This window comes from Athalia rosae, chromosome 2 (assembly GCF_917208135.1).
Source record: "Athalia rosae chromosome 2, iyAthRosa1.1, whole genome shotgun sequence".
NCBI lineage: Eukaryota > Metazoa > Arthropoda > Insecta > Hymenoptera > Athaliidae > Athalia > Athalia rosae.
The window spans coordinates 6,032,008-6,055,374 of NC_064027.1; the positions used below are offsets into that span (position 1 = coordinate 6,032,008).

Genomic DNA, 23,367 nt, shown 5'->3' on the forward strand with positions numbered 1-23,367 from the left:
GTAGAGTTCTGCGGTGTGAATAACTTGGAAGATATGGTTCGGAGGAATGCTGGAAAATCCAGAGATCGAGAAGATCCAAGAGAAATTGACCGGAATGACTTTGACGATGCAAAAAGCACCTGCAGTCGAGCGTCCACCGTTAGTCACAGGAGTTTGGCTAGTCGATGTAGCGAAAGTAGTCGTAAGACCGCGTTTTCCAGTAGAAGTCATAGGTCATCGCGAAAGCGGTGCAACAGCAGAGAGTCCAAGTCCAGCACTATAAATGACACACCGGTCCAAAAGACAGGCCCTGAGATAAAAAAAGAAGATTTACATCCTAAAACTTTTACTCGAATAGCAAACGGACTGGATGACGAAGACCTAAGACCGAGGTGGCGATAAGGTCTACCAAACTTTGCTCAAAGTCTCTTTTCAATCGATCATTACACGTTCACATGACACGCACAACCGCGTTTGTTTTCATGAAAGTTTGTTGCGAAATTTCAAGTGACAGTTTTGACATTTTCGTATCAATGTCCGTCTGATCCGTGTATTTTGTAATAAATAAATAATAAATCTGCATTTCTTTTGGCCCTGACCTGAACTCTGCAGCTCAGTAGCATTTTTCGCCCGGACGGGATCATGTCTGATCCGAACTGCCCGGTTTCGCGTTGCATTGTTCGGTGTTCCTCGTTTTGTACGTCTCCCTGTCCGCCACCGCAGATTTCTCCAGATCCCAGTTATCCCTGTCCAACTCCTTGCGGTATCATCGCGTGCTCTAAACCCGTTCCGGATGTTCATCGACCCAAAGTCACCTGCAAGGCCTACTTCCCCTCTATAGAACCGATAAAGTCCGTCAGGTTAGACAAAACCTCTACATTTTATCTTCTATCAGGATAATTTCTATGGTAAAAATTGAAAGATGTCGATGCTTCATTCTTCTTCATTCATATTAACAATTCAAGCAGATTTGCACCAGCAGCTTGTCCTCCTCACTGTTGCACGGAATGGACAAATTTGGCGTATCGTCCGATATATCAAGGCGGCTTTTGCTACCGAGGAGTCGATAAGCTTGTACCGATCGGTCCACCACCAGGTCCTCCATCACTCTGTCGTCCGACGCCCATCAAGCCATCGGAACGTCCTGGAATGATCGTTTATAGCGCTCCTTAATTTCGTACTTGAAAATTGCACGAAGGGGAAAACCATCTCTGGATGTCGTGGTTGAGATCTTAAAGCGCTGAAGATCATTCAAAGTTATTAATAGATGCCGAAGCGGGTCGTCCGTCTTGTAGCTTTCACGTTTTAAAGTCTTGTTCTTCAGTTTTAACGCATGTCGTAGGATCGCCCCGGACAAGCGAGGGACAACTATGGAGCTTAAGATAAACGCATCTCACAATGATCACGTTCGTCCACCTGATCGTGCGCGAACCTTGATGCACGTGATGCACGTTTTATCTGGAATATCAATCAAGAATGACATCGAACACGATTTTATCTATTAGGTAATTCTTTCTTTGGTAGATATTCAACTGTCGTATAAAGGACATGGCGTTTCGTCTATTTTTCCATTCATCCGACCCTTAAGGTCATACGTCTCCTAAATAAAAAAGGACTCTTCATTTTATCGTCGAGAAACGTATTGTGTCTTTCGGCTACGTACGTTGTTCGCAGTAAATTCATGTTCTCCATAAAACACTCGATAGAATTTCAAAAGACTTTTTCTTTTACTTTCTACTTGTAAACGGAACACGCGAAGAGACGGTATTACGTTGTATAAATATCCACGTGAATTCTCGCGTTCGCGATCGTGTTAACAACCTCGGAGTACGCGGAGTACCTTAAAGACAACGGAAGTATATAATACATCGCGTATTAACGACTGGAACATTCGACACCGAAAATCTTCGGGTCATTGCCGTCCGTTACACGATGGTCTTGCAGTTTATGACCACAATTCAAATTTCGAAACGTTCTTTAATACCCTGTGGCCGGATCCTCTGAAACGGGGACTACCTTGCGGGGGTATAAAAATTCTTCTGCGATGACATCAGGATATTCGGAACACTTTTCTGCACTCCGATGTGCTGCTTATTGGCATAAGATCTTCCCGCACAGAGCGCGGTTGTATTTACGGAATGAATCATGGTTGTAAATTAACCAACGGATAGGTGAAGTCATATTCTCATACGGCTTTCAAGTATAACTCGATGTACTTCGACTTATTGTTAAACTGCGGTTGATGCTGCGTTACAACGCGCGGCAGTAAATCTTCACGTATGATTTTTATTCAGGACATTTTTATGCGACTATTAAAGATCCTAGAACAAACAGTATATGATTTTCGTTTTTTTTTTTTTCTTTTCTCTTGGATTTCTAGCTGTAGGAGGAGTCCTGTAACTTTAAAACAGTTGTTAATAAAAGATAAAGAAAATCAATTACATAATATGTATAACTACTTTTAGTACAATAATACATAATATATATTTCATTACTATGAACTTGAGATTCTTTATACAATTTCATATTATCTTTCTATCCATACTATATACTGCTTAAGATTGTTGGTAAAAAAACCTTAAGCTCTTATAGTGTTTTTTTTTTTTTGTTTTTCATATAGTAATACAATGCTTTTTCAGCATATACATGACATATCTAAATTTCGCCATTACACACATAATACCTATACATATTATACGTACATAATGATCTACATACCTACGATCTGCACCTTAAATGGTTTCCAATCAAGCGAAATTATATGTATATTTGTATACAATAGGATATTTGTCATTCTTCTAAAGAATTTTTACGTACACACTATATATAATCAAAAATATTATCGTATAAAAGCGTAGAAAACACATTTATACATAAATCTATGTAACGATTTTGTGAATATTTGAATACCGATTACAAGGTTCACGGTGTTATATTTCATTTTTTTCTTTAAAAATCAATGGTTATTTTTCATTATTTTTTTTCTTCACACTGATCGAATACTCGGGCCATTAATATCGGGCGAGCATTGAAATTACCCGTTATGAGATTTTCTCTACAATTTTAATACATTGCTCAATGTTTTTCATCGTATCAATCGTAACGGGAAGAGGGGAGGAAGGAGTACGTGGGGCTCTGGTTAAATATCGTAAAGTTATCGAACCTATCTCCTATTTTCAGAAAAAAATCGTAATATTAATGATGATGATGATGAAAATAATAATATTAATAATAATAATAATAATAATAATAATAATTAATAATTAATGAAACTCATTCGCGTCATGCCAATAGAATACAATATAATATTGGTAAAATTGATATCGTGAATTATTTTGGTTCCAGCCTTAACTTCTCAACTCTTTCAATAATGAATGAGATAATAGGTAATTAGATTTCTCATTATGCTGCAGGCCGGACCGCGTTAATTATTGTAATCACTTGATCTCATTCGATATAGCCGTTTTTCATAATTGAATTATAATATACAATCATGCTTATTTTAACGATACAAGTAAAGTAATATGGTCTAAGCTATAGAGATTAAATATTAAATTAGCGAAGGTGGTGGTTAGGTGTTAGATTAAATACAATTAAGGATAGTATTATTATATTCCATTTTTTCTCATCCTTTTTTCATTTCTTTTCCTTCTTTTTTTTTTCATATAAAGTAATCATGTATAAAAATGTGAATTTGTTAAGACTAGGCTCAGGATCCGATGACGATTCGGATTTCTCGTTTATTATACTCACTGAATGATGATGCGGTTGAAGATATAATTATTATACATTTATTAATATAGTAACGTTAATTTATAATAAAAAATACGTACTATATAATATATATATATATTTTTGTTTTTTTTCAATAAAATTATTATACCATCGTAATAATCAAATCTATACATGCAGTTAACTTGTTCAGCCGAAATTATTTATATTCGTGTATAAAGATTCTTGCACCATAATCACAATAATGCATTTTATCGCATTCTGTAGCTGATCTTATGAAAAATGGTATCCAATAAAGTGTAAGTTGCAGCCCGCGCTGTTAGATCATCATCAATAATCTCGTAATAATCGGTTCCTGAAATTGATCGTTGCGATGGTTTTCTATAGCAGTACCAATAGCTGGTTTGGCGATCGCTGAGCAGCGCGGTAGCAGTGAACACGATTTTGGTCGTTATAAGGCTGCACTGGTATTGTATCATAATAATATTGCAGCATCTCGTAGACCCGCACTATACTTAACACGAAAATACCGTAAAGTAAACTTATAAATGTTCCAAGGCACTGACAAATGGCACCATAATTCGTTGACGTTAATGCAGCGACGCGACGCAAATTCCGTCTTGGCCACTGATCTATTACAGATCGGTGGTCTTGGCACATTTTCATCCGTTTTCCTTTCCTTTTTTTTTTTTTTTAAATCTTTTTATTTTATTTCTATCGTGTCCTTTTTATTCTTCACATACTCATATGTTCGTACCTAACTCAAAAATCTATCGATTATCTAAAATGTGTTTCTAAAATGTGAGCTGTAGAAATTCACTGCTTCAAATTTTTCCTTCTTCTTTGGACATCGTCCCTGCTTTCTCATGTAGTCGCCAAACTCGCACGAAGGCATCGCGCACTCCGCGCTCTGAATACACCTGGAATTATCGAACAGAAAAAAAAAAAAACGTATTTTCGAACTCTATTTTGAAATAAAAATAATCATTCGTCAAAATTTTTTTTCTTCGTTATTTATTCATTCAACTGACCATCGATCTCTCACTGAGAAATACTCCTTCCCCCTTCTTGTTCTAATGCAGTCCATCTGGTTGTCCAAACATTCGCATTGGCATTCACCTTCAGAGGGGACTTTGGCTGTGAAATTTGAAGGACATTTGCAACTGCGGATAAGAAAGAAACAAAAAATTATTTCAACTTTCTGTGACGTGGTACGTGTGAGAAAAAGCGCAAAAAAAAAAAATCTTCGCGTTTAATGTAGTTGAATTGATTTTTTGAACCGATCGTGGGATAATTATAACCACCCACGTTGAAGAATGGAACGGGAGAAAAAAAAAATAAAATTAGAACCCTACACGCGGTATGTTTGAAAGAAAAGATTTCACCCTTTCGCGTGGATCCCGGGGGCGGTATTTGTTGATTTCATATGACGGGTTTATTTTGACAGGATTTGTTTTTCTCGGTTTCTAAGATAAACGCGGAGGGTCGAGTTCTGCGTTCACCGAAATCTGAGCTGTTCTGTTTGAAATTTTAAGATCACGTGAAACTGTCTATTAGAAAAATTCCTTTTTTTTTTAAAATTTGCAGTGATGATTAATAACTAAATGAGTTCAGTTTACACTGAAAAAATTCAATTAAATTCAAATCGTTACAACACTCACGGTTTTTTCGTATTCTCCGGTGGTTTATGGGGTGGCCATTTCTTTCTGTTGATTTCTTCCCTTGATCGGCATTCGCATTCGGTGTGATTGTCAAACTTCAGTTTCTCCACATGGCTGGGGCCACTTATAGCGGATGCCTGGGAAATGATCGCGCATGTCGTAAGAATTAAAAAAAAATCGGTAGTAATGAAAAAATACAAAAAAATACAAAAAATAAAAAAAAAAACAACACATTCCTCGGTATTTCACGTACATGACGTTCGAAAGTGTCGCTCGATAGTAAAACATAAATTCAAGTTTATCACGCAGCGCACGCAGCGCACGCTGCATTTTGAATTATACGAGCTTTTTAACAATGGGCCTTAGGCGCCTAGCGGAACGAAATGTTGAAATTGCAACTCTAAGCACCAAGTTCCAAGCTTCGCAAGGGTCCGTCAATCACCGCTTCTGTCAGTGTCCATTTTATTTATGTTAGCCCGTGGCAAGGTGCGGTTTATCGCGTTGCGCGCCGCTCGTCGTCCGTCCGTCTCTCCTTCGTCTTTCATTGTCAGTTCGCTGCTGCTGAACTGTTACAATAACGCAGCAACTGCAGCAGCTGCAGCCGCACTTTTACACAATCGTCAAAATACATGTATAGCTGAACATATCTCGCGCGATATAATAAAACGCGCAGCGCAGCTATACGGATAAGCAAATCGGCATCAGTCCGGTGAATTTATACGAACGCACGTATCAAATTTCCTCTTCGCCACTATATACATATACATATACGAACGCTACGGATGTGCTCTGCAGCACATAGGTATACTATATGTATGTATATTGTTACGATCGTGAACCCTGCAGCAGCGGTCGTTCCGATCTCTAAAGTGTTCGGAAGTAATGGCCGTTCCGTTAGCGCCCATTAGATTGAGATGTCGAACCCTGAAAAGGTTCCTTTCATCCTAAATCGCTCCGAGATAAAGTAGACGTTCGAAATTAACGTTCACTCCTCCTACTCACGTGTGGTTCACCGCGCCACGACATATATTATTATACACGTTATACAAGATGATCGAATCAGCCTCAGGAAGTCCGGGATTTCACTATCTGCTCACGCGGAGATGAAACGTACGGAATCGAAAGAATCTTTCGCAAATATCGGAGGGAAAAATTTTTACTTTTCAGCGATAGTCGTTATCCGATTGACGCAACACGTCGGGTAAAAGTGTTTGGAATTTAAATGAGACTCGATGATGTGCAATATTAATTCGTGTGTAGTTGATACATTCAACCGGTCGTCTCGGCTATGAATAGACTCGGTGCTACCAATCGCCCATAAAATGTCCACACACGTACGCATCATCCAGGAAAGTATGGATGTATAAGCGCACGCGGAGGATTACATTATAAACGTCTTCCAGGGAATGATAATTTCGTCCCACGCGTGTGCGTAAGCTTGAAAGTAGGCCCTACCCGTACCTTAGCGATCTCCCACCCTCTAATTATTTTCTTCGGTATCTCTTTTCCGATTGCAAAACTATACGCAACGCGAGATCGGTAGCCTCAGAATCCGGATAATGAAAGAGCAGGTGTTACGCGGGGCTCGTAGGCGTTCGAAAATCAAAAGTTTCAGGTTTACAAAACAAAGAAGTTGGACTGAAACGATACAGATTTCATATTCGAGGCTATACGTTACGTGCATAGGTATACAAATGATATATGCATCTGCGGGAGGTTCGGATCACTTTCTAGGCGTCAAATCAAACCTTAAAATCGACGAAGACGTATACCTACGCAAATTCGATATACTTCACACCGGTCATTACCAATTATGTCTACATACATATTGATATGTATAATACGTGGCAGTGTACGCACGATTTCGTATACCCGCTTTACGAGACCCGCTGACCTCTGCCCACGTACTGGACCAGTGAAAGGAGTGATCGTCGAATCCCTGGATGAAGATTATTCGGATATTAGAACTGAGCGATCATTTTTTCCCATTTTTGTCTTTGCCGAATAAAATTTGACTCTCTTTTCTTCCGTTTCACCCGAAAATTTCATGCAGAGGATTTTTTTTTTCAGCGCGCTCGTCGGAGGTTCGGATTGCACGCAGGTTCGTAAATTCTGGCGTTATACAAGCATCGTATTAGCGGTGATTTTCTCGTGCACTTTTTTCTTTCTCTTTTTTTTTTTTACCTCTGCTCGACATAATTCTGGGATTCAATTTACCCGACGCGTACGCAGACCCGTCTTTCGTAACGTGCGGAGTCTCATTACCATATATACCTTTACCCTCCTCTCCATTTTTTTTCCTTCCACTTCTTCCCCATTATCTGCCCGTCAGACGCACCGCGGTCGTGGCGGATTCTCTTCTCTCCCGCAGCTTTGTGAATGAAAGTCACATCATATCAGCTGCTATTACTGTATACCTACGGTAGGCATGGGATATAATAATCGTTGCGCAAGTTGACTTAAACTCGGTGGGCGAACGTATACGAATGTAGGTATATACCCAGAAAGGTAAGTTGTGCATCGTTTCTGGTAATAAAGTGCATTGCATTTTTGAACTATGAAATGGATTCCGCCTACTGAAATTTCAACGCGCTCAACGAGAAACGATCTTTAACCGAAAAAGATCGTTGACGCGTATTGTACAGGTAGGCCTAATCCACGCTGTTTTTTTTTTTTTTTTCGTTTTCTTTTTTTCCAAACATCAATTAAAATTGTAACAGACATTTTGGTATGTAAATTAATCTCGTGATATTAGATTCTCCATCGCGCTGAATCTTATATTATGATCTTAACAAGGAAAGCAATTTCTATTGATATTTTTTATTTTGGTCGTTGGTTCTTTTTTTTATTTTTTTATTTTTTTTCAATTTTTTTCAATTCTTTTTTCTCGGTAGCGGCGGTTTTTCTCGGACATTTAATTGAACGATCGTGTTATACTTTGCAGCAGCAACAGCAACAGCAACAGCGTGGAGGATCGAACGGCAGCTTCATCATGTGCAACATAACGCGGCCCTCGGAGCGTTCCCTCTTCGGCCCTCTTTCATCTCCTGGTAATTAAAAACCAAGTCGCCCCGTCATCAGCCAAGGGATCCGATTCTGGTCCAGTGGTCCGCATTTACAGCAACCAGCGTTTACCACTCGAAACACTCCCACGCGATGAGAGATATACGAATGTATGTATACTACACTCGTTCAATGTTGGTTCATATTATACGCGCTCCCGAGTCCAGCACTACGCCGGTGTTCCTCTTGGTCCTTCTTCTTCCTTATATTTCTACCGTCTCACGCGGCGCGCGGACTTGAGGAATTTTTATTTTTTCCTCTTCTCCTTCTACTTCTCCTTCTTCTGCTTCTTCTTTGTAATTAGATATCCACGATGAGGAACAATGCTGTTAGCTGTTTAGTTGCAATCTCTCTACGGACATTCTGGAGCACGTATGTATATTCACATTCCATCTCTGGACCAGATTATGTATTATCGAAGAACCTACCGGTTTATTTGTACGGTTCAGTGTCCCCTGATGGCTTTTATGTCACGCAGATATTGGAAAAAGCCGAACCACGAACGGTAGCCTTTTAAGAAATCGGTTGTAAAATCATCTACACCTATTCGAACGAAGGATCCTATATTTTGAGTATAAATATTCGTGAGATTTCTTTATGCACCGCAAATGCATTTTGAATTTATGCTGCTGTACGTAAAAATATAAAATATCATAACGGTATTCCGTTAAAGCATTCCGATTCCGGGAAAATGTAAAACACCTTATACCATGTCATATGCATATAAATTTGCGCAAGTGGATTGCACTTATTGTTAATATAGTTGGCTGAGGTTGACGGACTTGGCAAAATCTCGGCTAACGACTGCCAATAACTACTTTTGGACACCTGCCCGTTGGCTTATACGTTATACCTACGTATACACCGAACGTATCATCCGTCCGTCAACTCGAACGGTGATTACGCGCGATGTCCGGTAGAGCTATTACCTTCTCGAATGATTTAGGAGTTTGTTTTTGGCCCAATTTTCGGAAGAACGTTTTATCGTTTCATCCAGCCAAAAAAGGAGGAATGACGGCGTTGGACGCACTGCACCTGTAGCCGATCGGTCGCGATAATTTAACGATCATTTCAAGCCGATCTCACGCCCAGGGCGAGTATGCGAACACGTGTAATCTCGACAGCAACTGGCTCGATCGTTGATCTATAACCTGCACGCTGCTGCCCACATAAATCTCGATTACACGAATTAAGGCGACGATCATAATTACATGGAAATCGAACAGGGTCATCAACCGTATCAGTCGGCAATCGCGTCCACAGCAGATCTCCCTTGTTCGCGTTATCCTAGCGAAGCGATTGACGATATTTTGACGCCTTTGAAAAATGAAGAAGAGAAAAAAAAATCAATCGTCGCGCGTCTCACAAATGTGGCAGACGTATATATCGCCGATTTATAATGCGGATAGTTTCAGTGGACTAGGATCGGGACATTGGCACGCCTCAAGGCATACCTCGGTACGGAGGCGCTGCTGCGGTGCACGGAATAGAAAGGCGAATAGTTGGATGAAATATTGAGGCGATTTTATCGCAAGGAATCATTTGTACGTTTCAACCCGGACCGATGTATCGCCAAGGAACATGCTCCAGGAATCCATACGTAGCGAGGGAGTAAATATGTCAGCGCTGCCAACTTATAATTCCACGATACGGCGCTGACTGCTTCGAAATACGAGTCACGACGCTGCATTCCGAGAGATTTTTAGAAAATTTTTCAAAACATCTCACTCGAGGGCGTTTTATTTTTCACTTTTTTCCATTTTTTCTCCAAAAATTCCACGTAGATATTCGAGGCATCGCGATTCGGTGAGATCTGAAAACCGAAGATCTGTCGAACGATTGTTGCACAATGTACGCGTTTCACCGCTAATTGTTCCGCAGATAATTAATTGCGGCTGTACGATAGCCAGTTTTGAGATGTTGTGCAGTAATTTATCGGGGGCTAAAAATGTGGGATGAAAAAGTACACCGCTGATCTCGATACGATACAATAGCGGAGCCGTTAACTGTTCATGCAGTTCATTTAATTGATCGATACCGATCATGTCCGATCGATGCGCGTTCCGCTCGTAATTATTGTCCAACTAGAACTGACCGTGAGGAGAATTGAGAATGGAATAAATTGCATTTGAGGTGCCGCTCGGCGGTGAATTTGTATTCGATCCTCGGCCAAACGATCGTACGATCGCGATGTTGAACGATCGTCCGGAAACGGTTGAGTTATGGGAACTCGTACGCGGGGTTTTATTTCGCCAAATTGATAAGTTCTTTTTTTTTCTTCTTCTTTTCTCTCCTCTCTTCATAGAAGGTATACGATATACCGTGTAAAATAATATTCCTCTCTTGTACGCTGGTTATTATTAATGCGCTTCGTTGCGGATGACGAGAGTTGACGTCAATTAATAAGAAGCGATAAAAAGAAATAAAGGAGATGCGGCGGATATCGAAACCCGGTCCGCTGCACTTTGTACACCCGCCGTTTGATACGAGAGGCAACCCATACGTCAAATCTCCCGCTGCCGAACGAGGTGTTAACATGTCATTACTCCGATACGATCACGATCATCTCCTCGACGACGGGCCCTTCGCGCCGCGGTCGCTAACTATGGTAATTTCTAATAAGATTCATCGCCGGCGCGGCATAAATCAACGGGAGAATCGCCCTCCCGTATGCGTGTGTTTTCGATAATAATTCGAAATAAAAACGAATGGCCCTGTAATTATATTCGTCGTTGCTGCGAAGGTGTACGCGTACAATTTGAACGACGCGACAAATTTCTTCCAGATCCGAAATTTCATTGACCAAGTTGATTTCCTAATTCTTGAAAAAAGTCGAACATTTCTCTTCAGATTTCCGAGGAGAACTTTTCTTTTCGAAGCCACGATCTTTTATCTCCAAGGTTATTCCCGTAATTAAAAAACTGGTGTTCTAAATGTTGCCACCTTAATTTATACACATCTGTAACGAATTCCATTTTTTCCATCCAGATATAATTTCGAAGTGAAAAGCGTTTAGAGGGACGATCGGTTTCAGAGAGGGTCTGCAAAAAAAGCGATCCGGATCGAGAGTTCGTGAATGACCGGATCAGCGGCTGCTTTTATTTCATCCGCACATATGGACCAAAGAAGCGGTCCTCCTCCGAGAGTAAAAGAATTAATCTAAAAGTCGATGCGAATGGAACGAAACCAGTTTTCAATCTCACGAAACAAAAACGAACGAAATTCCTCACTAACCGCTTTTGAATTTTTCTGAATGGATCCGCCGCAGACTGTACGAGCTCCTGTAATAAATTCAGCGACGCTGGTTATCATCGCCGATATTTCTTCTCGTACAGAGATTGTCGAGCATGAATATTCTCATTCAACATTTTAGTTAGCCTCAGTTAGGTTTCGGCGTTCGATTCTCTCGAGCAACCGAACCGCCGCGGTAGCGCATCGCACGATCGATAAAAATTCCTGTTTTAATTTTGACAAACGATCGTCGTTCAGGCTCGGAAGGTATACAATTTTAAAGGAGCGGTATCAGGTGGCTTGAATAGGTAATAAATATCGGTTAATACGATCAGATACCGAGCATAAATGTGGACGTAATACCGGTATCAGATACACCCCAACATTACGTTCAACTTACGATTTCAGCCTCCAGACACAAACAATTTCGCCGATCTGAAACGCACACAAGATCGCACATTGCACATAAATTCGTTCAGTTCCTTCCTTCATTCTACGTGGGTGGTGATAAACAACAACTGCGTAGGGCGATCAATTAAAAGCAAAACGAAAAGAAGAAAAAAAAAAGAAAAACAAATCGAACGATCTGAACCAATAATTTCCGTTTAATTGCCGAGTATGAAGTTCATTCGGATTGTAATTCAGGCAATGTTTTATATCATCGAGGATGTCGGACAAAGGGGTGTGGATTGTAATTTTTCTTTTTATCTTTTCTTTTTACCTCGCGTGCAGGTTACATTATGTAGAATTGATCGGTTCGTGAAAAAAAGCTGCGGGCGGAATTGATTTCGTTTTTGAAACGCAACTAATTGCAGGCTCTCTTCTCGCAATCAATCAGCTAATTGAATTACCTGGATTTATACACCGATACCGCGAATATGTGTAAGTGGGTATAAGTATGCACCGGGTAATACGTTGAAAACTTGTTCGAAACAGCCGGCTTTCTCTGGCTGCATAATGCAGCGCGTCACGATTGTTTGCCAACATATTGATCGAATCCTTGCGAAATTCAATCTCAATCGCGCGGAAGCGTATTCTCTGTAAATAATATAGGTACGTACATACAGGTTGGCCCGAAAAAGAAAAAAAAGAAAAAACTTCAGATTCTTTCAATAAAAGTTAAACGAATGAAAACATGACGTAAAACTATATTCGCTTGAAGTCTGAGAGGATATAAAATTAGTGTGTCAAAATTAGCTGTTCGTCTTTTAGTTTTTGCTCACCCTGTAAGAAACGTAACGTTAATAAATGTAATACACATTTATTGCTTGGATTAGCGAGGATTAAAATTTCACTGCCCACAAAAGTCACAGAATTGTACTTTACGTGTACGGATAGAAAACCTATGAATGCCCCATGTTATGTAAATTTTTTTGTGTCCATGGGTATTTGATTAGAAGGTTTTGAATAGGCGCAGATAAAAATGAATGAATAAATGGATAAGCTGCCGCGAGAGAATCACTCACGGAGGTTGCACGGAGGCAATAAGGATGCAAGTAATGACTAATAACCTTTAGGTGTGGGTTGAGGGATATTGCGCGTTATATTCTACGTAGGTATGGTAGCTGATCTATCCAACGCCTGCAACATGAAATATATATTTAAACCTGTAATTGCGCAACACTATATGATAAGTATTATAGCCACTAGATCTAATACGACGCGAACATTTCACCAAGGGAAAATAAGCCCAAGTCGAATTATACGAGTCTGACGTGGGGGTGCAAGGAATATATTACTGCCTTGGATTTCCAAGTCTCACCAGAACTGCTGATCCCTGAGGAAAGTAGAGGTTGTAGCCGAACGAATGATGTTCAGAGGCTGGAGAATTCGTTTTTTCCATACAAATAGCGGAATCAATATTTTACTCAGACTTTTATTGTTGCCCGTGGGTAGAAATTTCATGTGGTTCTTTTTTTTTTTTTTTGTTTACCCCTGATGAAAGGAAAAGAAATTAATAGAGGATCGAGTTAATTTGAATTCCTCCGCAATAAGTGGAGGATCTAACTTTAGATAGATTATCGTGGGAATTATGTTACCCTCAAAAAGCGCAGAGTCCGTAATTGCGGTCAATATTTTTTCTAATCATTCTTTTCCCCTCCCTCATGTGTCTCATAAATTCATTGGGGTACGTTTAAGCCATCAAAATTTGAGTTTGAATTGAGCTATAACTGAAACCAGTTGAGATATCTCAATTTTTCTTCTCCAAAAAGTGACAAATTGGCAATAACTTTTTTAATTTTAGAGATAGACCAATTTGGCTTTCAGATTCGAAATTCTGAGATTGAAATACATAGGAATATCACGAAAAACCCATTGAAAAAAATGTTTATTTCCGACCCCGAAATCGAAGAAACTCCAACTCCCTTTAAATATTTCGATTTTTGGGCCAAAAATGAACTATTTTGAAAATCGATCGTATGGCACTTTTCTGACGTATTTTGACCTCAGGAATCCAAATCTGAGAGAAAAATTGATCTATCTATGAAATTAACCGAGTTATCGCCAATTTTTCGTTTTTTCGGGTCAAAAATAAAAAATTGATTTTTTAGTCTATATCAATGTAATTTGAGCTCAGAAATCCGAATCCGGAAGAAAAATTGATCTATCTTCAAAAATGACTGATTTATCCCCATTTTTTCGCATTTTTTGACATAAATTTGAGGATATCTCGAAGGGAAAAAATCGTAGCTCAATTTGGACAACGGATTCGTGTTCCTGAGGTCAAAATACATAAGAAAAGTGCCATACGATCAATTTTTTAAAATAAAAATTTTTGGTCAAAATTTGAGATTTTTCCAAGGGGTACCCCTTACGATTTTTTCAAATTTTGGACAAAAATTTTTATTTTTTGAAATTGATCGTATGGCACTTTTCTCATGTATTTTGACCTCAGGAACACGAATCCGTCGTCCAAATTGAGCTACGATTTTTTCCCTTCGAGATATCCTCAAATTTATGCCAAAAACTGCGAAAAAATAGGGATAACTCGGTCATTTTTGCAGATAGATCAGTTTTTCTTCCGGATTCGGATTCCTGAGCTCAAATTACATTAATATAGACTAAAAAATCAATTTTTTATTTTTGACCCCAAAAAGCTGAAAATTAGTGATAACTTGGTCAATTTTAAAGATAGATCAATTTTTCTTTCAGATTCGGATTTATGGGGTCAAAATACGTAAGAAAAGTGTCTTTCGATCGATTTTAAAAATAGTTCATTTTTGGCCCAAAAATCAACATTTTTTTTAATAGGGTTTATATGTTATTTTCATGTATTTTGATCGGAGGAATCCATCTATAAAATTAATCGAGTTATCGCCAATTTTCCGCTTTTTGGAGTAGAAAAATTGAGATATCCTGATGGGAAAAATTGGTAGATTGACACAAAAAAACTCTGATTATGCGTGTGAAATTACAAAGATGGACCGTTTTATTACAAAATCATCAATCTACCTTATATAATGCATTACAACGCGATGCAAAGGAAGAAAAATTTATTTGGAATTTTTTTTTTTCGATGTACACTCAGTGCCTCTGTTTCTGTACTAAAGGTCTGAAGCTTCAGTATGGCCTCATGGACAGAAATGAACTCGCTGAGTATACTCTGAACCATTTAAATACTAAGTTTTTATATATTTACTTCCTTAATCGGTTACATGGATTTCGTAGACATGCCGCAAAGGGAGGCCGCCGATCAGGTGGATGAGAGGGGTGATTTACGAGGTGTGAACAAGATTTTTATCAGGTGATGACAGCTCGTCCGACACCTGCTAACAATAGGAGCAAGTATATAAACAAGGACTGTGATTTCACACCTCATCACCTATTAAAAAGCCATAAATTATGTTTAAATCAAGGCACGTGCCGTCAGTCAAAATGCCCAAAGCACGTGTCAAAATAGGAAATCCCATTGGCTGATGCGAACTCCTTTTTGATTGGGTGAGCCGGAGCTCAGCACCGAACTCCGCGCGGACTGCATTTGCCCAATGATTTTTACATGTGGATTTTGGTGCGAGAAAGCTCAGCGTGGTGGGAGCGCAAGACGCGAGGCGATACGCCGCGAAGCGGTAGAAAGATGAACGAGATAGAGAGCGCTCGAGTCCAGCCCGCTAAAATATGAAACCTCGGGCTACGTAACCCGCCATCACGTTTCCCGTCGTATCTCGAGAACGAATGATCAGAATTTGATGATGCATTGAAATTTTGAATACGTGATTTCGTGGCCATGAATTTTATTCATAAATTAGGTTCGTAGCTGAATTTGATCTACGTATTCGTGTTCCTGAGACCGATATGCGTTACAAGGTGTCATACGATCGATTTTTAAAATACTTAATTTTTGATCTAAAATCAATATTTTTTCCAGTTATTTTTTCATATGGTATTTTCATATATTTTGATCACAGAAATCCGGATTCACAAGTCAAATTGATCTATCTGCAAAAATTTTCTGAACGTGTAAACGAAAAATCATCACAAAACTGACAATAAATAAAATCAGAGTATCAACACAATGAAGTGCATCGTGCTTGTGCAATACTAGTCTACATGAAATACCGATCATCCAGTCACGGTCATTCAAACTTGTTCAGTTGCAGATACGATTCGAATGAATTATAGCTGTCTTATTATATGTATATCCATGCAGTTATCTGTTTAATTTAGTTTCATTACATAATTACTCTGTGTTCGATGGTAATTTTTAATTCAAATTTCCGCAAGGCATAAGCATGCACACTGTGTGCAAATCCTCTTCACCCACGATCTATGTAAAGTAACACTCATCAAATTTCCAGATGCATCCATCACGTATTATTACAACGCAGTTTTTTCATTTTCCCTTTCGAAACAAGTAACACAAATCCCGATTGTTGGACACGTGCAACGGTGTGCGTAGGTTGCCGGTGACTAGGTACTTATCTATTAATTTGCCGTCATGAAATACAGCGGGAATGAAGTTGGAAAAAATTAGGGGAAAAAAAGAGGAAATGAGAAATAACGAATTTAAACGTGGAGTCGAAGTTCAACATTGAACTCGAATTCTTCCCGGTATATAAATTCTGGTTGAGTTTTTTTGTCGCTTTTTACCGATTTTTAAAAAAACCTATCAACAGAATTACTGCACTGGCACCAATGCGGCGAATGTCAAGTTTAATTCGTTGAAAAATAAAAAGTGATTTGTAGTTTCCGATTGACCAGCGACATTGCACTTGAAAGAGGAAGGAATGTCGTTTGTATTCGACCTCCGTTTAACCCCTCGATTATCTTTTTATCCATAATGGTTATGTAAGTCCGAGCGTATACGTTAGATAACTATCAGGAAAAAAGTATAACAAAAAAAGGCTGAGAGAAAACTGGAGAACCAAATGAATTTCACTCCATATTCTCAATCTACTTCAAAATTGCGTGACAAACGCCCGAAGAAGGGAATGACTGGGACGAGGACGATGATTCAAGCGTAAACCCATCGGCAGCAGCGAGGGTAGGAATTATATATATACTGATCGTAAAACTTATTTGTAAACCATTGTTAGAAGGGTTATGACTGTAACGGCAGCGGCATATGCGACGGCCGTGAATGATGGCGAAGTAAAGAAATCGGAGTACAATATGTATATTCGTCCCTCGCACGGTCCCTCGGGGCGATAATAAGATTCCGTTTTGATTTTTTTAGGCGTTATGGAAATGGTCCCGGATGTGTGGCGCGTTTAGCTTAAAATGCATGAGTTCCCGAAGCAGCAGCAGCGGCAACAGCATCGGTATAGGAGAAGAAGAAGACGAAGAAGAAGAAGAAGAAGAAGAAGAAGAAGAGGAAGGCGCGATGCGATCGGCCCGCATGGCGACGTCTGGCGACGAGTACGGCGTGGGCGTTCGCCATTATATACCTGACACCACGGTACAGATACCGGCGAACGATGCGATGCAGCCTGCAGCTCGTCGCGTCGCGTGACTTGCGCGGAATCCTCGACCTCCTCCTCGCAACAATATTATACGAAGACGAAGACGAAGACGAAGAGCTTGGAAATACGAAAAGCGCGAGGAGCGTGGGCGCGCGGTGCAAAACTTATACCCAGATTGTCCGCAGGGTTTTTTCCCCCCTTTTTTTTTTTTTTTTTAAATCATTTTTTCTGCAGGGTTCGGCGGCGCTGATTCGCGGAGCAAAATCAATTTGCAATTTGGTGTCCGTCGCGTAAACGGAACCCTTTATATTCAGCTCCTTCCTATGCTCGCATAATTTTATTCGCAAATCTCTTTCCTCGCGGACACGCTTAACGACCGCCCGTTCGAACGGCTATTAATTCGCGGTGGTGCGTGAATAGCAGAAAAAGTTCGCAAGTAACGCTCGGAGCTTGCGCCAGACGCATTTTATTGTGAAGTAAAAAACGGAAACCGAGGAAGGAAAAAAAAAACTACTGTGCCGAATCGTGAATTCGACGTGCATTTCTACAACAGGTAATGATGATTATACGAGAAACTTACGTGCCTCCAGGGATTTTTTGCTGCGGAAGATGTCGCGGTCGGTTTTATTGATTAACGAGGTCAAAGGAATATCACTCGGCTGATGGAAACGATCGGAGTAGTATTCCAATGGAATTTGATGATTCCTCGATGAATCATACACTCGAATTCTCGCAGTCTCATTACTTGTTTCTACCATTCTGTTCTTTGTTTGTACGTACCTTGACCCAAAAACGGATGAAGACATTTTTTTGATTTTTTGAGAGCCAAACTTTTTTGTTTTTGATGATAATCGAATTTTGCCAACGTTGGGTTCTCAAGAAATCGAAAAATGCTTTCATTTTTTTTTTTTTGGTTGGAGATACAAACTGAAAAAAAGTGGTCCAAACTTGTACGAACGATTCCGAAGTAATTCCCGTTGGAAAAATTCGATTATCTTCAAAAACTAAAAAGTTGGACCCTCAAAACAAAAGTTCCTGCGCCGCGGAACTGTATCAATCAGTTTTACGGCGCAAGAACCGTATTCACCAGTTCTGCGGCGCAGGAAATTTATAAACCAGTTCTCAGCGCAAGAACCGTATTCACCAGTTCCGCGGCGCAGCAACCGTATTTGCCAGTTCCGCGGCGCAGAAACCGTATTTACCAGTTCCGCGGCGCAGGAAATTTATAAACCAGTTCTGCGGCGCAGAAATTATGTATGTATAGCAGTTCTACGGTGCAGAAACGATACGGTGAAACGCGTCTCTTTAACCTCCGCATCGAAGAAGAGTAAAAAATGAAATAATAATTACCGTGTAACAAGAAGCTTTAAGAAGTGCGCAATAAGTAAATACATACATGACATATTTACCAAACCACCCTGAGATTGTAAAAGAACAGAATGAAGTAAATGAATAACAATTTTTATGTTCAATTTTATTGCAGATTTATATAATAATTCGTACACATACGAATTAAATGACGAAGAGAAAGGATCGGATAATGATACGAGGTTTTACGTACCATTTACACCGATTCTAAGTAGTCACTCAGCTTTTTTGAAGGACGCAATTACGTTAGATGTTATAAATAATTGCGCATATTCATACGTATGATACGCGACGGTTTCACCTACTTTGTATAACGGCAACGCCGGCACACTGGTTTACATCTACTTGCTGCGCTTATAATTATACCTGCTAATGAGCTTTGCGCAATATGCATTTTATTTGAGAAAAAGATTACAAAAAAAAGACGACACCTCACGACGTCATCCAGCTCCCGCTTCCGGTTCGAACATATCTTCTACAGCTTTGGCAATATAGTAATTACTGGTGAAAATAACTTGTAGATCATATATTACATGCTTGTGATGCTAGGATTTGTATAGCATATGCACAACCTATAAGTAAATTAGCTGCCCTTTTGCTTCGCGGATTACTTCTACCCCCGGTGTTTTACGTTCGTTAAATTTACTGCTGCAAAGATGCGCATTAAGGCCACGAGGATTTATGTCTAAATAACAATGGCGACCTTTGATCTTCGGAAACATTAATTGACGGTAACGGCATGGTGCAAGGTGTCGGAAGGCGACACGCTATCGGCAAGAAAAAAAAATTACAGAGGAAAAAAAAAAAGAAAAGAAAAATAAGAAGAAGAAGAAGAAGAGGAAGAAGAGGCGGAATCTCCCCAGCCAGCTATCGCCGATCCTCCGCTATTTAATGACGCGGTTTAAGCTACAACTGCGCCAATGATTAGACGAACGGACGACGGAACGCCGCTATGTTAATACCTTTTAATTGCTATCGGTTGAGTACCCTACCCGACTCAAGTTCGCGTTGCAGGGAATAATAAAGGGCGAGTTGCGCGGCGAACATCCCTGAAAAAACTGCATCGCCGCAAAGTGTGGGTTGTTTGTATATATTACGTAGTAGACACATGTATATCCGCTGTGTATATCCAACTGCACCGCAACATCGCGTGAAAAAGTTTCGAACGATAAGCCATAAATCGCGGGATATACGTTCCAGGTTGTGCGGAGTGTTCATGATACTTTCTCGAAAGAAGCATTAATTCCTTACGTCGAGTGTCTTCGAATCGCATACTCTCCGGGGTTTAACTAAGTATATCCACATATACCTTTACAACCCATATGCATACGTATACGAACGGTCGGGACTACTCTTCATTCAAATTGCGCAAGTCGAGTTAGCTGCTGTCTGCAGTCGGACGTGAAACGATTTTTAGCACCGCTGCAACCGTCGTCATTCCGTACCGCAACGCCGGATATTTTGGCTTCGTAAAAGGTCGTGGAAAGCCAGATATCGGCCTACCGCCGGCTCGTTGCGAACTTCGAGGAGCAGTAAATTGTTTTGAAATGTTTACGCGTAAAGACGCGATGAGAAATGTTGAAATGCCCCACGGTATGAGCAGTTCCCGGAGCAATTTAGATAACGTCTCCCACTTACAGAAAACTCACGCGTTTTCCTATTTTTTTTTTTTTTTCTTCTCTTTCCGAGGTTCTTTTTTTCCCACCCGAACATTCGTATGGATATACAAAAAACTCCGTACAACGTCCGCCATTTTTTGTTCAAGCACTACCGGCTCAGCTTATCGAGATTAATGATTATACGAAGGCGATAAAAGCCACCTATTTTACAAAAATATTTTTAGGCCCTAACGCTATTATATTCACTTTTTTCGTCGGTTAAACGTTTCTTCAATGAAACGAATGGCTCCAACATCCATCTGTGGTATCTTATCTCGGTAAGGACAATATTAAAATCAACGTTATGAGAATGAGAAATGACAGAAAAAAAACAAGAAAAAAAAAAAAGTGTGTCACAACCGAAGCGTGATGCATTATAATTTGGGGGAATGACTGCGTGAAACTATTTGTCGTCGACAATAATATCTGTCTGGTACAAAAAGCACTCCCACACCTCAACCGGTCGCACTTCGCTGCTGCCGGTGGTGGTGGTGGTGGTGCTGGTGCTGCAACGAACAATAAAACAGCTGCTACGTAAGCCCTCAATTTTTTTCTCTTTTCCCTGGTCCCCAATTATCATCCGGCGACAATTATGTCGTCTGGAAATGGCGACTGAAGAAAGCGCGTCATTATACATGCGACCTCCAAACTTGCCGCCAGGGAGTGCCGTTGATAATTTTTGTTCCCGGTTTGTTTTTTTTTTTTATTTCATCTCATCCTCCCTTCTCTCTTGGCGCAAAAAGTTTCCGCCCATTCGCGCGCCACGGTGTGTAAAAATATTTTTAGCTAATCTGGTTTTACGTAATTCGTTAACTTCACTTTTTATGTCTTCTTCTTTTGTTCGTTTTTAACCAAGCCCGGTTAGGAACTCGACATTTTTACGTCGACTACGGGCCGCCGGATGACCGGACATTTTCCGAATTGAAACGACGCCTTGATTTTTGAATACGGAATTCATCCCGTCAGCTGCTACCGTCTACACAAAGGTTCGAGTCATTTCGAATCCCTCCGAGAATCGGAACCTCCCATCACCCTTTGGAATCAAAATTTTTATTGTCGACTCTGATTCTTTATTCGTACATGACAGAGACGCTTCTCGATACACCAAGTGGGACATTTATTTTTATTCTCCGAATCTAAACCCCCTGCGATTACGACAATAAAAAGAAATCTGTTACCACGAACCGATAGAATGCCCTATATCGTTGTAATATACATTTCGTTATTATACGGGGTGTATATAAATCGTGTCGCCGGTTGTCGTCGGGGCGATAAGGTCGCGATGTACTTGCGACGAGGCGAATATTGACTCAACCGCATACCGTGTACGGCAGATGAATGGATCGATCGAGAAGACGAATCGGAGATGAAAAGAGAGGGTCAGTATCGGAATAAAGGGGAGAGTAGGAGGAGATCAATGCCCACGCAGGAATTTCTCGCGTGTCACGATAGCATCGGGACCACGCGGTCTGTTTAATACGTAGAGATTCGGCCGATAAGCTTTCGTGTGGAATAAAAATAGCTGTGAATTTGTATATTACACGTATTCGGTAGACTAAACTCAGCTGATCGAAGAGTGGCGTACCTATTCGGAACCGATCTCTCGGTGGTATACCTTACCGTGAAAACGATTGACGTACACCTCGGTGTAGATCGATGAGAAAAAAAAAAAACGGTTTTATTTTGACAAATTGCAGCTGAGCACGTCCGATAAAATCGACAAGTTCGAACATATCGGTCGGCGTTGGTCGTACACCCAACAAAACCGATCATCGCGATGATCGATTCTCCGATCATCCTACACGGACGACGTAAAGATCAGTTCCGAGCAAGGTGAACCGGCGAGGATTTGACGCGGTTGGATGTAACCGATGTATAGATCTCTCCGATAATCTAATGTCATAATATATAACGAAGTTGATTATTAATAACCAATTAACCGTCATCGTTTAACCTTCGATCGATAACTCGAGAATCGACTTACAATAATTCCAAGTATAATAATCCGTGTACACCATGTACGAAGACTGGTGGCGTTCGTCTGCATATCGTCAACTTTAAACAATGGACTTATTAATAAAACGTATGCGATAATAAATTTGAGTAGGTAGAAATCGTAGAGTGGCGTTACCGTGTTATAATTCTTTTTGTTTTTTTTTTCAATATTCAATGAGATTCTATGTATCCTATGCGCAATTGACTGCAATAATATATGTATAACAAGTTGCTAAGTAGATGTACGGTACGATGCACGACTGGCGTGCCTTCGACGACTCGCACGATGTCATAAATTGACGAGTTTTTCTTTTTTTTTTTTTCCTCATCTCGATGGCGCCACGTTTTTTTTTTTTTTTCATGCCTCGTAATTCTCTAATTTCGCAACGTTTCCAGCGATCGTTGAGAGACAGGATGGAAAAAGACCACACAGATCGCGAGTGGACGACAACAAGGGTCTGAAGCGAAGTTTTACTCTGCATTGAGCGCAACCGCGCCTTCACCTAGCTGCGAATAATGAAGACTAACGAACGAAGAATCTACGGATATTCTCAAAGACGGACTGGCGAAAGGTCAACCAAGGTCGGTACCTGATTAACCGAAGAGTCAGCGATTTGTAACCACCGTTGTTGTGTCAATTGTGCCGGAACTTGAGCATTCCGACGAACATTGATTTGTTGCGATCGGTGAGGCAGTCTTCGCTAATCGGTTGGTCTCGTTCTCTTTTTCTTCATACTTGTATAACTGACGTCTTCTCGAAGCTTCGGTCCATCGATGACC

The 23,367-nt window shown here is 40.2% G+C and overlaps 2 protein-coding genes across 5 annotated transcripts in view; one reads left to right on the forward strand and one right to left on the reverse strand.

Annotated features, from left to right (window-relative positions):
* The first annotated feature begins 618 nt into the window (after nt 1–618).
* Nucleotides 619–2,650, forward strand: LOC125499866 (small proline-rich protein 2D-like). Its single transcript, XM_048649866.1, has 2 exons — nt 619–839; nt 948–2,650. Exons 1-2 carry the CDS (start codon nt 622–624, stop codon nt 1,150–1,152), a joined length of 423 nt encoding a protein of 140 aa, XP_048505823.1. The 5' UTR covers nt 619–621; the 3' UTR covers nt 1,153–2,650.
* Nucleotides 2,423–23,367, reverse strand: part of LOC105684680 (sarcoplasmic reticulum histidine-rich calcium-binding protein-like) — a 70,545-nt gene continuing 49,600 nt past the window's right edge. For all 4 annotated transcript variants that reach the window (XM_048649851.1, XM_048649853.1, XM_048649852.1 and 1 more), the window contains exons 4-6: nt 5,373–5,509; nt 4,743–4,874; nt 2,423–4,631 (exon numbers count right to left, since the gene is read on the reverse strand). In XM_048649851.1, coding sequence (XP_048505808.1) covers nt 4,493–4,631; nt 4,743–4,874; nt 5,373–5,509 — 408 coding nt within the window. In that variant the 3' untranslated portion in view covers nt 2,423–4,492. The remainder of the gene's footprint in view (nt 4,632–4,742; nt 4,875–5,372; nt 5,510–23,367) is intronic.